The sequence below is a fragment of the Dromaius novaehollandiae genome, chromosome 4 (assembly GCF_036370855.1).
Source record: "Dromaius novaehollandiae isolate bDroNov1 chromosome 4, bDroNov1.hap1, whole genome shotgun sequence".
In the NCBI taxonomy this organism is placed as follows: Eukaryota; Metazoa; Chordata; class Aves; order Casuariiformes; family Dromaiidae; genus Dromaius; species Dromaius novaehollandiae.
The window spans coordinates 40,416,134-40,433,122 of NC_088101.1; the positions used below are offsets into that span (position 1 = coordinate 40,416,134).

Here is a 16,989-nt window from a genome sequence, read left to right on the forward strand (position 1 = left end):
GTAGCCTGCAAACTCCACTTTCAGTTCTTGGTTTTACTTTCATGTTGTAGTGACATCTCTCGTGTTAGTCCAAAGTCTGCTACGAAAGGATTTTTTATTCACTCTCTCAGATAAGGATTGCTCAAGAGCTGATCAAGTCTGAACTCCAGGTAAGTGTTGAATGAATTACTGGTAGCAAACACTGAGCAACTGATAAAAGTAACCAGGATGCTGAGCGCCTAGAGGTAAGAAGGGAAAAGTATCTTGCTGGTCATTTTGAAGAGAGTGTCAGACAGAGGCAGGAGAAGCCTTGGCTTTTGTAGAGTATGCCCTTAGCAAAGACCCAGACTTTTATGGGTTCACACGTTTAAGAAGATTGATAGTCTTACTGATCTTATGCCAGTCGGATCTCCTAGGTGGGAATTTCCCTGCTTCTGTAGCCAAGGCAGAGACATGACGCAAAAAAGAAACAGTAATGAGAGAGCAAGCTGAGTTAGGAGTGATTGCAAAGACCGAGTTCAAGGATGAAACAGGAAAAATCCATCATGCTAACACCAGAACTTGAGCTACAGTCCCAGGGAGTCTTTTCTGCACAGAGGTGAGTTTGCAGGTAGGTGAAGGCTGGAGATACAAGGAGAGAAAGAGGAGCTGCAAAGCCACAGCAAGCAGAAGGAGGAGTACTGGGAAGGGTCTATCTAATCTCTTCTCTGCTTTGGGTTTTCATGGTGCTTGAGGCTGCTGGGTAGGGGGCTGGCTCCTGCAGGGAATGTGGGGCAGGGAAGGCACTTCTGGCTCCCGGCAGCCAGGGAGCTGGCAGGTACAGTCACAGCTGGCTGGCAGGCAGGCAGCAAAAGGCAGGCTCCTTGAGTGCACTGGGGCATACTGATGGGAGCAGTGTGCTCCAGGAAAGGGAGGGGAGAGGAAAGCCACTGCTTTATGAAAAAATGAAAGATGAGTTGGGTCAAGCAGTGCCTCTTCTGCTCAGTTTCCTCTTGGCAGGGTGACTTGTAGGTGCTCTGTTCCATTTGTATACTGAAATTATTACGACGTGCCCAGGGAAGGCTGGGCTTGAACACGGGCTGTTTTTGTTTTAGGAATCCACCCAGGTAAGAGATCATTAAGCAATGACCTCAGGGCACTGGGCTCAGATGTATACTGTTAAAGCAATGCTGGTGGGTGATACCCAGGATGTATGTAACCCACACACAACTAAGTGGAACGTAACAGCTTTCCCAAGTCTATTGACGGCCTGATCTTTTCACCTCTCACACTGCAGAATCTGTTTAACAGTTTAACACTGTTAAAACTTAACAGCCCTCTTTTAGCTTGATACTGTTTCCCAGCCTAGGATCAATTTGCACACTACTTGAATGTTTTATTATTTTAGCTGTTGCCATGAGTATTTATTGATCTTATTCCTGTTGATGCTTTAAGAGTATGTACATATTCCCTCAAATACTTCTACTGGCTTGGGCCAGGAAAGACAATCCTAAGCATGTCTGAAGGCTTGGGTCTTTTGTCCATAAACCAGAAACAATTTGCAAGTTTAGCTCATCACAGTCCCCTATAGCACAAAGGCATCTGTGCAAATTCCCTTTTTATATTAACTGCATTCCAATTTCTATCTGGCAATATTTCTTTCTTCCTAGTGCAATGGGGAAAAGCAATTCCTTGGCAGGGTGATGATATTGTGGGGTGGGGCTGTATTTGTGCATGGGTGTGCAGGGGACTAAAAGGACTCCGTAACTCAGAGTCTTAAGCTGCCTTATTAGACAGGAATGGGAAGGGCAAGAGAATGGCTGAAAACGAATGAGAGTAGAAATGGGACTTCCCTGGGGCCCCATATTACAGACAAGCAAAGAAAACTGGGGGAGATGCTCAGGCGAGTGACAACAAAGAAATGCTTCCCTGTAATACCTAACTGGGATCCATCCTGCAGTCCAGCCCTGGTTGATTTCAAAATGGTAAGGTGGAGAGTAGTTAGGCTCATCTGGTATTTCCAATGTGGGACGTGGCCAGTTCCCTTCTATTCTGCCAGTGTTTCATCTGTAAATAATCAACCGGTAGGAAGATTTTGATGGGCCAGGTTGCCTGGTTGTTTCTTTTTCTAATAGTAAGTATTTTTACGGTAATTTGGGCTTGCTTTTCATTTTAAAAATTCCACTTAAATTTGTTGCTTGTGAAACTGATCTTAATAATAGTTTTGCTCATATGACCTATAGCACTGTGTTTTCCAGCCAACCTGGCATGACCAAAGAAGGCCTTTAAAAGAGCCTCAGCCAGACAGCAGGTGAGTGTGACTACAGACTGTAATTCTTTGGGTGGGATTCACTTGGCAAATATCTAGATATCTAAAATATGGTGCTCCATTTTAAGCTGATGGCATCATTTCTCTTGGAGTCATCACATCTTAAAATGAGTGTCTAAATTAGATGATGTGAATTGCCCCTAAAAGTTGTTATTTCTCTCCACTGACTTTAGAGGACATGGCAGGTAACCAGCTCAGCTGTGGGCATCTAAAGACAGGGAAGGGGAATCAAGACCCAGAGCTCCACATCAGAAAGAGACAGAGATTAAAGGAAAATAACACAAGAGGTCAAAATGCTAGTACTCTTTCAGGTGGGAAGGGATGGAAAGATGGAAAAGTTATCCACATCCTTTCTTCCTCTCCCCATGCACCCAGTCACAGCTAATTCTGCTGCTTTTGAATAATTTAAAGCAGCTCTGATTAAGACTAACACAAGACAGGACTTGTCAGTATGAACTTGTCTGCATGGGTCAGCTATTGTAAAACAAATCAGGGTATGAACTCAAAATACAGTAGATCTCCTGCATTGCGTTTCAGTGGGATGACTGAAGGAGAAAATGCTCCTCAAAGAGCCAGTCTAATCAAATTAACCAGATACAGAGCCCATGACGATCTTTGGGAATGTTTTCATTGGCCTCTTCAGGGTTAGTTCACTCTTTTCATCTTCAGTGAAATACTTACCTTCCACACATCTTGTGACACACTGGGGAAGGTTATCTATCTTTCGTACTTTACAAGTGCTCTTTGATCCTTGCAAAGAAAGCTGTATATAAATGAGAAAGGGTTACAATTCAGTATGTAACAAGGTTTTAAAAGGAAAACAGTCCTCCCAGCCCTCTCTCTAGTCCTCCCCAAGTTGTTTTTCTAACTCCTCAGAGAGACTGTAGAACTAATGTTACTTTGTTTGGAGCGAAGAAGAACTGGATATTGTGACAAGCTATGTAATATAAAAAGCCATGTCAAATGAGAATAATGAGAGGCATGAATATGTACGGAAAGAGAAGTGAAACAGAGGATCTACAACTGTGTGGATGCTCTTGAATCATTACAGTCCAGAAGATGAGGAGCAGACTGCAGGGCTGGAAGAAGGTGGTCCAGTTCAGCCTGTTGATCTGCAGGAGGCTCCAAGAGCCTCTCCCTCTCCCTCATGGTTGAGACTGGACCATTCTCTGCCAGAGACCCAAAGCGGAGAAACCCCCCTAGCAGAGGAGGCAGCTGTGGCGGTACAAAGGAAGAGCTGAGAGTTGGTAGGTTGCAATGCTCAAGCATTACCAAGCCAGTTTTCCTGGCTTAAGTTTCATTAGCAATATTGGACTGCCCTAGTCACTGCTCACAGCTTGGTAATGATGGCCTATACAGACATCCAGGCAAACATTTATCTTCCTGCTCCTTTCACATTTACAGACAGAAGGGCCAAAGGCAGATAAACTGAGAAAAGGGACTGAAACATATGCAGTCTTTTCCTCCCTATTGTCAGAGTTGAGATGTAGAGGTATGCTTGAAATGAATATTAAATATGAAAGTTACTATTTCTCACAAGACACAGACTGTTATTGATGGGACCAGGATTTGGAATGCATACAGGAGACTCCCTATACTAAAGAATGAATATACAAGATAAAACTTACAGGTCCAGAGGAAAGCGACCAAGGATGGGGTGGGGGGGAGGGATGTAGATGTTTCCTGGGAGATGGCTATTTTCTAAACAGGCAAAGGACCAAATCAGTAATAGTGTTTTGATTACTCAGATATTCAGCTGAGTCTGTAAAAGATCTGTGCAGCTGATAATTAATTTCATATTTCTCATTCCAAAATTAGAAACATCAGGGGGGAAAAAATGAACTTAATATATTTTGCACCTAGCAAGTGGTAATATCTGTACAATGTCTTTTTTGTTCATCTCTGAACAGCTTTAAAAACAAATATTTTCCTAGTACCTTCAATGGGACAGATTGCTAAGGATTATGTTTTGGTTATATCCAAAATATAAGTTCTTCAAAACTAACTATTCATCTTACACTTGCTCCGACTGCATTTCAAATTTTAGGCAAAACGATGATGACACATACCTGGCAAGTGTGGGCCATCTACATCATCTTAACGGCAAACCTCTCTGAAGAGCAAGCTTTGAAGCAAGTTTGTCCTTCATGCGATGCCACTCAGTTTTGCAACTGTTCTTCCAGGGGTTTGAACTTCATTCCCGCAGGGCTCACGGGTAAAATCACAGGGTTAAACCTGGCTCACAACAGGATAAAGCATGTCCGAGCACATGATCTGCAGCAGGCTGTGAACCTGAGAGTTCTGCTACTGCCATCCAATGAAATCAACTCAATAGAGGAGGACTCGTTTCGCTCCCTTGCAAGACTAGAGCTCTTGGACTTATCAAATAACAGCTTGGCTCGCTTGTCTCCTGCCTGGTTTGGGCACCTTTTTTCACTCCAGCACCTCAACATTCAAGGAAATTCCTACAGTGACCTGGGGGAAAGTTCCCTCTTTTCTAACCTGAGAAACTTGAGCGCTCTCTACCTGGGCAATGCACAGTTCTCCACGATAAGGCAAGGAAACTTTGAGGGCATTACACTTCTTGATGAGTTGTGGATTGATGGCAGCAATCTCAGTCAGTATGAGCCAGGAAGTTTGAAATCAGTTAAGAAGATACATCATATAATCATCAACCTAAAAAGTGTGGATGTATTCTCAGTGATTGTGGAGGATCTTCTGCACTCTGTCACATGGTTGGAAGTTAGAAAAATAGCATTCAGTATACCTGCTGAAATGCAACTATTGAGATTCATGTCTTTTTCTTTTGCAAAGAAAATTTCTTTTAAACAGGTTTTGTTTACAGATGCTACTGTGCCTGAGATGATCAGCATTATAGAGGACATGACAGAATTAATGGAGGTGGAGATGAAAGATTGTAGACTTTTGGGAACCGGTCATTGGAGTACACAAATTCACGTAAACCAATCACGTTCTCTTCGAGTTGTAACAATAGAGAAATTATCTATTGAAGAATTTTATTTGTTTTCAGATCTTAAGGCTGTTGTAGATCTAGTATCTCCTCTTACCAAAATCACAGTCGAAGATACCAAGGTCTTTCTGGTACCATGCAGACTTTCACAGCATCTTTTGTCATTAGAATATCTTGACCTCAGTGAGAATTTGCTTGGAGATCAGAGTTTGGAGCATTCAGCCTGTCAGGGTGGTTGGCCCTTACTGCAAATTCTAAATTTAAGTCAGAATTCACTGAGTGACTTAAAAATGACAGGTAAAAGCTTATCTCACCTGAGAAATCTAATTCTCTTAGATATTAGTCAAAATAATTTTGGTGAGATTCCAGACATGTGTCAATGGCCAGAAAACCTGAAACATTTAAATCTCTCTAGCGCTCAAATTCCTAAATTAACAACCTGCATTCCTCTGACTCTTGAAGTTTTGGATGTCAGTGCTAATAAGCTGAAGGAGTTTGGGCTGCAACTCCCTTTTCTCAAAGAGCTGTACATTGCAAAAAACCAGCTGAAGACCTTGCCTGATGCTGCGCCCATTCCTAACTTGGTGGCCATGACAATCAGAAGAAACAAACTCAACAGCTTCTCCAAGGAAGAGTTTGAGGCCTTTAAGAAAATGGAGATGCTGGATGCCAGTGACAATAACTTTATCTGCTCCTGTGAATTCCTCTCCTTCATTCATCATCAGGCTGGAATAGCCCACATCTTAGCGGGGTGGCCGGAAAGCTACATCTGCGACTCTCCCCTGGCGGTGAGAGGGGAGCAGGTTGCAGCTGTGCATCTCTCACTGATGGAGTGCCACAGATCCCTCACCATGTCATTAATCTGTGCTCTGGTGTTCCTGGTCGTCCTCGTCCTTGTGGTCGTTGGGTACAAGTATCACGCAATCTGGTATGTGAGAATGACCTGGGCATGGCTCCGAGCCAAGCGGAAGCCCAAGCAAGGCCCCCCAAAGGATATGTGCTACGATGCTTTTGTCTCCTACAGTGAGAATGACTCTGACTGGGTGGAAAACATCATGGTGCAGGAGCTGGAGCAGGCCTGTCCGCCCTTTCGACTGTGCCTCCATAAACGGGACTTTGTGCCTGGGAAGTGGATTGTGGATAACATCATTGACTCCATAGAGAAAAGCCACAAAACGCTGTTTGTGCTGTCGGAGCACTTTGTGCAGAGTGAGTGGTGCAAATACGAGCTGGACTTCTCGCACTTCCGCCTCTTTGATGAGAACAACGATGCAGCGATTCTCATCCTCCTGGAGCCTATTCAGAGCAAAGCGATTCCCAAAAGGTTCTGCAAACTGCGGAAGATAATGAACACAAAGACCTACCTGGAGTGGCCTCTCGAGGAAGAGCAGCAGCAGATATTTTGGTTTAATTTGAAATTAGCTCTAAAATCCTAGGCAATGACATTGAATACTGAATATGCAGTTCAGCTGCTAATGGCTTATTTCCCTTGCCTGTACGTCTCATCATCTTTCTGCATCTCTGGAGTAGACAGCTGAACTACTGGAAATTCTATTGCTTGCTGTGAAATTATTTTATTTTTGTAGTTGTGGGCAGGAACTCTCTACACATTTTAATCAGCAATGTTAACAAAATCTGTTTCATTTAAATCTTTAAACTAAGGATGAGAAGTTGTTTAGAGATATGGTTATGTACTTTATGTGTCTTTGTCCACACAAAAGCTTTATGAGAGAGCCTGCTTAGCCAAGGGTATTTCTGCATTCTTTGTATAAACCATTTCAAATCAAATGCAATAAAAGTCAATTTATGCAGCAAGGAGTTAGTCCTAGCTCCTCTAGTTACTGGATTTAAGGACAGATTCTCAGCAGTAGTTCACAATCATTTTACGTTAAATGTCCAAATCTCCTGAAGATCACAGATGCAAAGCTTAATATAAAAATGCACTTTCATACTGCAGTACTGGCTGTTGCTGTATATCTGTTCTAGGGCAGGCAACCTTCTTGAGGAAATACAGAAACTGTCAGCAGGTGTTTAGTTTCTTTGTACCATGTATGGGAACAGATGCTTCGGAGTGGAGTCTGAACACTTTTCTTACTTGCTTAAATGTAGCTTCTGAATACTCAGCTAGGATGCGGGAGACATGAATGTATAAGCGATCTTTGAATCCATGACCATTCTCCTCTCTCTAATCAGTGGCTTTTTCACTGGCACAGAAGCAGTGCTTCCCTTCTTTTTGCTCTCTCTGTAAATGTAGGCCATGAAACCAGAGGTGCTGGAGAGTCTCCCACCTTGCAACATTGCGTTTCCTGTTGGCTGGGCCCACAGTTCCTCATGAAGAGAGCTGGGACAAGGACTCCAACTGCTGGAGTGGATTAAATGGCGACACCAGCACCAGGCTCTTCCTTCAGATGTGTTTTAAAAAGAAACAAGTAGCTTAGGAGATACGTGTCCTGTAGACATAGGAAATTTTAGATGGCCTTAATAGGTTGAATCCAGTAGGCCAGAGGGACAACAAACTACTGGATCAGTCTAGGGCTTTGGGAGAGTGTATTTGAGACTGACATATGAAGGCATGTACAGTAGCAGACTTTATAAGTTTTCATGTGGAAATGTCTTGAGCATTTTGCCGAGTCTATGATTAGATCACATCCAAGTTGGTGTTGTTAATGTTGTGTTTCAGTCTTGAGCATCTAAAGTATACAAAATCTCAGTTCATACACCTGAATATTTGTAACTGAGTTTATACATCAAAACTGCTGATCTCATAGCTTTTTGCCTTCAGTGCTATTGCTTTTAGGAGGTTGTTCTCTGCAAAGTCTTCAGCGAGATCATAATCCTCTTATCCTTTGCGAGCCATTTAGACTAGAGTGAACAAATATTCTTTCATTATACCCAGAATCATGCAACTCTGACAGTGTAACATAAAGAGAAAGATTTATTTACGTGCATTTCTGCATATATGAACCCAGGTATAAAGCATTACAGGAATCATTGTCTTTGCCAGCTCTTCTAAGTGACCTAGGAAAAAAGCCACCTTTCTACTATGTATTTAAATTTTGCTATTTCTTTTATTTACTTACATTTTTTTTATTGCTCCATTCCCCATTCTACAGCATGTAAACCTAACCTTCATCTGTAGATGGCTTCATGCATCCTCTGCTTTATTCCCACACATACTAAAGCGTAAGTAAAGCAAATCTGTATTTTTCACTTCTATTGACAATGTAAAGATTCTTAAAATATTTTATTTAATTTGAGTTCAAAAGATACTTTTAGCTAGGCTGGGAAAAATACCTTTCAAGCCAGCTTCTCTGACTTCCAAGCAGAACTACATGCTCTTGCATAAACAAACTGTGTTTCAGTTCCTCACTTTGTGGCCAGGTTAGCACTGAGGTCAAACATTCAGTCTCTGAGCACGAAGACGCATGCATATACCTGCTCCAATTCTGAACACACATTTACTTTTTAAAAAGAAAGGGGCAGTCAAATATTAGAAGCTAAGGTCTTCACTGTCTTCATTTACAATTAAATACACCTGCTGTAAAGTCTATTTATCACACAAAAACGTCACAACAACTCCTACTCTTCCTACTCATATACATTTCTAACTGGAAGAGGAAAATTACAGTGCAAATATTTACATAACAAAAATCAGTTTGTGATGATTAAGATCAAGCCAGGCCATAACTTGCTAACTCAAAACCTGAAAAAACGTGGGAGTAAAAAGCAAAAGAGAAATCTTTTGCACACTGTACTCCCTTCACAGCACAAGAATCAATTGGACATTACAACACTCTCTACCAACAGATATGTGCCTCCAACTGACACTGCAACACAAAATCTTTGCCAAAAGCTCAGGTGTCCTTCTCTCCACAGGCAGGTCTATCTGCCTAAGCACAACATACACATTGCTTTGGTTACAGCTTTTTATAAGTGGGTACTGGAAGATGTATGAGTGATAATACAGCAGTTCTAGAAAGAAGTGTGGGGGGGAGGGAAGCTAATGATAACCTTATAGGAGTTTGGGCTGAGTTTGGGAATAAAATTACCTTACATTAACCAAATGATCAAATTATTTGGATGCCATGTTTTAGAATTTTCTGTATCCAAAGCCATTATCTGATCTAAAATTCTTATCCGCTGTTCAGCTTTCTATAGTCAGAATTTCAACTATTAGGCACTACAAAGATATTTAATAATGAAACAAAGTTTAAATATTGGCACTTTCTTTTCCTTATTTTTTAAAGAGATGTACATAATAAGAAAAGAAGTCCTTTTTTTTCTAGCACAATTTTCCTACTGAAGGCAGCAAACTCTTTTAACTCTCACTTTGAGAAAATTCAAGATGCTTTAATATCATGCTGTATGAGTAATATAGTCTTGCTATTAACATAAAAAGACACACTTTTCAACAAAAGGGTGGCTAGCACACCAGTGTTCAACCAACTACTATCTTCTATGGTCTTTTAAAATTAAGTACAGAATATGCATATTATTGTACACAGGTAAATATCCAACACTTTGCATTCTCACTAATAATCTGAGTCCTATTCAAGACCCAGTGAGTAATTAATGCCTTGGACTATGCCTATAACAACTGGTTGCCAAGCCACGAGATAACGGAGCCAGTCCAAAAGTTGCCCATACAATACATGTGTGCGTTCCCACCTAATCTGCTGTTAAGGAAACTGGAGATACAGTTTAACACTTCGTAAATCTTGGTTTTTTTTCTTAGCTAGAATCAAAGAAAAAGTATAGGCTTAAAGTTTTCAAATGCTTTTTTTTCAACTCTTCTAATTTAATTTCTTTTTTGTAGGGGTAAGGTTAAACTTTAACATGTCCGTGACATATTGTTAAAATAAAACTTACAGAAGCAAACCAAATTTTGCTTCAACTCAAGCAGGTTTCTGCAGAGAGAACAGCAAATTTCAGACTATTCTTCTGTTTGCTACAGAAGCTGAAAGAAAAAAAAGTAGTTTACCAACTAGTAAGAGGAAAGAAAAAAACAGCACTTGTTCTGAAAGTGGACTATACCATCCTGTAAATACATTGAAGAGCAAATGCCACTTCATGGAATCTTTCTAAAACTGTGATTTACATTCTTTAAAGTGTTCCTCTCATTATATAAATGATTTTTAGATGTCCTAAAGTTAAGGGGAAAAAAATATATATTTTTTTTACTTGCTTGGGGTCTCAGGTAAGATAAAATCAAACAGAACTGTTATCTTCCCTAAATGTAATAGGTCCCTAATACTAATTGTTTTTACATTTATTTAATGTGGGCATCTCATCCCTCCACTGCAGATCAAGACAAGAATTAACGAGTAATCAGGCTACAGTTTAGAAAATCCAAATCAAAAGCACATTTGTTAAGGAAAGGATATGGGTTACTTAATATCCTCTTCAAATCAACTTTCTCATTGCAGTATGGGCAAGTCTGTTTCTTGCCAACAATGCACCAACCATGAATGCAAAATTCATGAAACCTGTTATCAAGCATATTTTTAAGGAATCTTTCAAATATAAACAAGGAACAGTGCATACATCTGCAAGCCTAGTCAAATCATCAACAGATAATTTTAATGACTGATTATGGCTACTGCCATCTGCCACCACTATCCTTATTTTCTAGCATGCAAGAAGTCAGGACACTTACAAACTGCAGAAGAGAATGCTTAATAACAATGCTACAGAGCATATGCTATACCTTTCCTTTTGGTTTCTGAAATGCAAAATGCTTAGTTGTTTGGTACCCCTCAGTAACAGACAGTGGGCCAGGCTTTAGGCTAGGTATATGTTATGTTTTGAGAAGGGTTCTACATCTGCTCTTAAAACTACCCACCAAATAACACCCCAGAAACAGCCAGAGGGAACCCTCTGCAGAATCTTAAATTATCAGACCTGACCAGTGGGTCAGCTTGCATGGGTTAGCATGGGTTGGTTTAATATACTGCCAGGCACAACCAGAGAGGCTGAACACAAGGTACCTGGAAGGCAGATTTAGGCATGGAATAGTAGGGTAATGGCTGTTTTTACACTGTCTGTCAGAAAGCTGTGTGGACTCAGGTTGTGCCACAGAACTGAAATATATTTCATACTCTTACTTTGACTTTTGTGCTATGCTGTTTCTGAATCTGTATTTTGTTCCTTTTCTCTTGATATTTATTGCTGTTATTATTTTTAATGCAGTAGAAAAGAAGAGAAAACAACAGTTCGATAATTACATGAAAAGGATATACATGATTACAGGACAGCTGGTAGGTATTTTCAATGATCCCTTCTTCATTTACATCCACAAATATTTTCTGCCCACAGACTGCACAGATGTCATTGGACAAATTTCTTGTTGGTATGCCACTGACATTGTAAAACTGTCAAGATCAAGTTTATAAGAAAAAAGAGGACAAACAATAACAAAATAATCTTTGCTTAGAGTCAAGCATATACAAACACCATTTAAATGACATCAAAGATAAGGACAGCATGAAAATGGCTACAGTCATCTTATTTCACTAGTGTCAAGATGCACAGAGTTACCAAGAGACAGTTACAATCTTACTGTTGATGAAAGAAGGTCAACAATTGTGTCCTTGATTTTAAGTAACTGAGACACATCATAACATAATTGTGTTGAGATAGTCACCTTTTTTGGAAAGGGAAGATAAGAACTATGAAAAGGGAGAGACGATAGGACTTTCACAGAGTTTGGGGAAGTAAGAAGCATGTCTCCCTATGGCAATAGGAGAATTTTATAGTCTCTTGTATATGGGGACCAGCCTGTTTGTTAGAAGCCCAAAACTAGGGTTCAGCAGTTTAAGGGACAAGAACAGCTTTCTTTAAGGAAAGGCAAGGTCAGTTTACTGCAAGTGTATCCAGAAGATACACCTGGGAGCCCAGCAACACAAGCGACTCAAGAGCTCACTTCCAGTCCTTGCAAATAGTATTGAAAATGATGATCTCCAGCCCTTACACCAATGGTGGAAGCCATGTAGTCAGAACAAATCTCTGCAAAGTCTCTTCCCATCACTCCATAGTACAGTCCATAAAAAAGGAGTATCACACCAAAATCCATAGAGTCTTCAGTCTTGATTCTGTCATAAAACCACAAAAGAAAACTTGGGTGAATCTGTTCTTGTCCAGAAATGCCAGAATAAAAGAACAACAAGATTTTTTACTCCAGTTAGCTCTTGCTTCCTTCCAAAAGGAGGTCTAGTTTCAATTTTTTTGCAGCAGACACTTTCACGCTTGAAGGCAAGCAATGTTGAAAGCAGGCTATGGACTGCTTTCAGAGCCACAGCTACTGAACTCTGTTATACACAAGCTGACATTTTCTTACAGATAGAGACTTTGCCAAGAGCCTTAGCATACAGAACGATTGTTTTGCAGGAGCAACAAGATCAACCAGATCTTAAGAGGTAAGATCCCTTTTAAAGAAATGTTATGTTTCTCTAGCTGAAAGTGCTCACTATTTTCCTGAATACAAGTTCCTTGGGGCAAAATATTTGCTAAAGTGCAGCAAGCAGTATATATACGTGTGCATGTGTGTGTATACACGTGTGTATATATAAATATATATACATATATATACAGGGCAGAGCCTACAAAAATGCTACTATTTATTGTCATTTATCTGAGACTGTGTTACAGGCTTTGGGAGATTGCAACCTGGCTACCGAATACTCCAAACTGGAGCTTCATAGGTGACATCAAAAAGGGCTTGTAATTTCTGTTGTAACAGGGCACAAAGTAACAGCCTTTAAAACACAGTTGGCAAATTTTGCAATTACCTTCTTAAAATACACTGGTGGGGGAAGATAGCTGGTTAAACAAATTACCTCAATAGAATAAAGCTTATAGTATTGGTAACACAAGGCCGTTAAATTTCTGCCAGGAATTTTCCAAAAGAGCGATGTACTTTTGGATGAATCAACTATACAATGTATAGGCAATAAATCTGACACGTAAGTAATAGCTGATTTACGTACGTTCAGTAAGTATCTCCAATACCTCCAAGAAGTGTTGGACTTACAGCAGATGCATTGTGTAGTTGATCTACATGCTCTTGAGGAATGTCTGGAATTTCTGGTCGTATGGTGCCTCAGAGTTCCAGCACAGTAGCTCTGACTGGACTGCTACTCAGCCAGAAATCCTGGACAAACATAAAAAAAAAAATTCAAATTCTACTCAGACAAAAATTCTAGCTGGATTAAGAGGGCAGATCTAGAATCATCTGGATAGCTTTTGGCAACAGTTAAAATAAGAAGAGGAGAACTCCCTAGCAACATGACAGACTTATAAAGCAGGAAATCATAATTATCAGAAAGAATTGTAATGTGTTTTTGTTAAGACTGTGCTTATCTAATTTTATCCTTTACCTTCAGTTTTTGTATGTATCATCTCCTTTAGGAATGTAGATGAAGCATTGAAGATTTATTCAGCAGTTAAATTAAGGGATTAAATAAATGAACACACTGACTCTATGAAGCTTAAGGTATTCCTCCTCCTCTCTTCACACCACAAATACAAGCTGTGAACTTAGTAAACATGAAATTTCAGACCAACTATGCAACAATAAAAATCAAGAAGAGAACCTATAACTACGCAACCTAAACCAGATTTTATATGTCGAAGTGGGTGCAGAAGAGATCAAGCTTCAGTGGAGCAATTTCATTGCAAGCAAAGAGAAATCTACAGAAGAGGAAATCATAACAGAGCCAAACCTCATTTTCTTCTAAACATACCTACCTAAAGAATAAATTCAATCCAAACATGGTAAACATTATGGCTAAATAACCCACAATTCCAATTGCATAACTCAATTTATAGATCAGAAGGAACCACTTGTATACCAACCTGTGTGGATAAGAGAAGAGGAAGCCTTAGGTATGTTGCAGAGTGTCACAAAATGCCAATTACACACACAGATTCTCCTGAAATATTTGCATAAAGCAGTTTTAAACTTGTATATTTTGCCCTTATTTAAAGGTGAATAAAAAATGGATAATACAGAGCAAAGTGGAATGTTAAACTTCTGTATCATTTTGCTCCAGTCTTCACAAGAAATGTTAACTGTGAACAGTTTGCTAACATAATTAAAACTAACACCCAGGAATTGTGGAGAAGGGGACATAGGCCAGAACAAGGCAACAGGTAAAAGACAACTGAAGTAAGTTCGATGTATTCAAGTCAGTAGATCACTGATGAAATTTACCTAAAATACTTAAAAGTTAGCAGAAGCAATTTCTGAACTGTTAATAATAATCTTTCAGAACACAGGGTGAAGAAGTGTAGTTTCAGAAGACTGGAGCAAGAACAACATAGTGGTCTGTAGGTGAACAGAGACAGCTTTAAGAAATAAATTCAGACTATTCAATAAATATTCCCTTTCCAGCCTCAAGAACACCTGGGATGACTGTTACTGGTAACAGTGTGCAGACTGAAAAAATAAGACAGAATGGATGGAATAAGCTTAATTTTAATTCTTTTTCATTTGCATGTCATGTTTAATAAACACTGGTTTAGTGGTATTTATAATTCTCACTGCAGTAATAAGATTTCTTTAAATTCAGCTGCTGGCCCTTTTTGTAATCTGATAAATTTTGTTAAAGGGGTATTCTTATTTGCCCTTCTCCACCTCCAGGTTTTCTTTAAGGAACCAAACCAAACCAAAACCAACAAAAAGGACATACCGTGGTGTTCTTCCTGAGAGAGGCTTGCGGGTTGCTCTGAAAATGATGTAACTGGTAATAACCGAGAACATTCCCCACATGGACAGAAATCTCCACCAGTAGAGTTTGATGGTGAAATAAAGAGGAACAACCCACATCTGAAGCAGCGTGACTAGCTGTTGGCAAAATTGAGACAGCCATTTCAAAGTAATGACATCCTAGAATTCCATTTTGCATGATTACTTTTGATTGCCAAACTGTAAAACTTGTTCAAAAAATGTTACTTGTACAGCATCAGACACAGTAGGGCCTTTGGTCTTAGAATAATGATTTCAGTCTGTCTTACACCCGGTAAATAGTGAGTAATCCCAGTTCTAGGAAACTGGTTATAACACTGAGATACAGCTCATCAGACTCACATATCCTATCCTCAAAAGCTAAACTGTCTATTGATGTAATTCTACTGAATCAACCATTCAGGTTTGCTTTCTAAATCAAGTTACATATGGAGACGACTGCAGTGATAAAACTTGCACAGCAACTTCTCTGAAATCAGCAGAGGCATTTTGGCCTATAAGCCTTAGAGCTGCTCTAACCAACCTTCAGAGAAAGGCATAACATTTGGCTGCTTTAATTTGGGACTGAGCTCAGTTACACGACCATACTACTGAAAGTTTTCTTAAAAATCCTTTCTGCAGCACAATGAAATGCTGTTGCTTAAACTTTTAAATCTTTTTTGTAAATTAAACGATATCAAACTTAATGATGTATATTTCCTCAAGTCTCCCTTTCAGTCTGCCTATAGTAATGAAATATTCTATTTCACATCTTTTGCAATAAGCAAACATTTGAAATCCACTGAATAGTCAAAAGTCCTATAATGTCAGTTCTGTCCATGACTCACATTAATAAACCATGGATTTGGGACTGTAGAAACCTGACGGTGACTAAGATAAAGCAAGAATGACTTTAGCATGCATTTATATAGTTAGTGCCTATGTCTTTGCAATAAGGCTACTAAAAATGAAGAAAAAAAGGTCTGAGGGGAGATGGATTTATAGTTTACCAATATTTTTCAGGGATTTTTTTTTAAACAAATGAAAACAATAATCTATCTCGATGAAGAAGTTATTTCTGTGGAAGATGAATCTATTTTCTAAACCCCAAAATAAAATTCTGAAGGAATGACTATTATTTCCAGTGAAGCCTATGAGAATTTTGCCATAGATTTCAATTGAAGCAGGACTGGATTCTTCATCTTCGCCTATGAAAACAACATAACTGCTGGAAAAAACAAAAACAAAAAGCCTCTAAAAAGTCAGAACGCACACAACTGTTGTGAAAACTGATATTTCACAATATAAGTTTGAACAAATTAAAAGAAAGAAGCACGTGTTAAAGATAGGCACACACCATCATTAGATCACATCATTGGCACACATTCTTCACCCTTCACTCCCGGCTGTAAGGGCGACCTTACCGGAGGCTGCCACAGTCTCCCTGTTGCCTGCCTTCCTACTGTCCAACATGATCCCTTTCCACTATACTTACATAGTTTGTGTGTGTATGTGGGGGGGTTGTTTTTGTTTTTTAGTAGGCTGAAAGTAGAGTCTAAATTTAAGAGGTAGAGCCACTGGATGGGTATTTGTCTTCAGTAAGGTAGCTACTTTCTAATACAAATCTGTAACTGAGCTTTGTTACAATGCAAACTGCAAAATGAAGCCCTAATTAATTTTAAAATGGTATCACAACCTTCTCTTGGGGAATTCTACAAACAGATTGATTGGTGTATATTATTTGCAGTAACTGGCTAAAAATACCTTACTGATTTTTAAGTCTGTCAGACTGTTAATTTTAATTCTAATAGCCTCTACATGAAATGTATGAATATTTTGACATGTAAATGAGGACAAAGATATGCATCTAGTCATAGAGATGAACAGCCCAGTATTATTGATTTATTATTAATACTGGAAGGTCACCATCTGGACAATTGCATAAAATAACACATCTGCATTGCTGCTAAATGGAAGCTTTAACATCTGGGTCATATTATTCCAAAT

The 16,989-nt window shown here is 39.4% G+C and overlaps 2 protein-coding genes across 4 annotated transcripts in view; one reads left to right on the forward strand and one right to left on the reverse strand.

The window, feature by feature from the left end:
- TLR2 (toll like receptor 2) lies at positions 1-15,689 on the forward strand. 3 transcript variants are annotated; one of them, XR_010388984.1, is made up of 6 exons: positions 1-149; positions 2,217-2,269; positions 8,372-8,441; positions 11,448-11,515; positions 12,597-12,673; positions 13,665-15,689. XR_010388984.1 is itself a non-coding variant. In XM_026104964.2 (3 exons), exon 3 carries the CDS (start codon positions 4,343-4,345, stop codon positions 6,692-6,694), a length of 2,352 nt encoding a protein of 783 aa, XP_025960749.2. In that variant the 5' UTR covers positions 32-149; positions 2,217-2,269; positions 4,335-4,342; the 3' UTR covers positions 6,695-7,214. The 3 variants fall into 3 exon arrangements, 2 of the variants coding, with proteins under 2 accessions (XP_025960749.2, XP_025960750.2); XM_026104964.2 differs by lacking the exons at positions 8,372-8,441; positions 11,448-11,515; positions 12,597-12,673; positions 13,665-15,689 and adding an exon at positions 4,335-7,214 and having other exon boundaries at positions 32-149; XM_026104965.2 differs by lacking the exons at positions 1-149; positions 8,372-8,441; positions 11,448-11,515; positions 12,597-12,673; positions 13,665-15,689 and adding exons at positions 331-577; positions 4,335-7,214.
- Positions 10,657-16,989, reverse strand: part of RNF175 (ring finger protein 175) — a 17,813-nt gene continuing 11,480 nt past the window's right edge. The window contains exons 4-7 of the mRNA XM_064510860.1: positions 14,948-15,102; positions 14,004-14,111; positions 12,229-12,349; positions 10,657-11,629 (exon numbers count right to left, since the gene is read on the reverse strand). Coding sequence (XP_064366930.1) covers positions 11,351-11,629; positions 12,229-12,349; positions 14,004-14,111; positions 14,948-15,102 — 663 coding nt within the window. The 3' untranslated portion in view covers positions 10,657-11,350. The remainder of the gene's footprint in view (positions 11,630-12,228; positions 12,350-14,003; positions 14,112-14,947; positions 15,103-16,989) is intronic.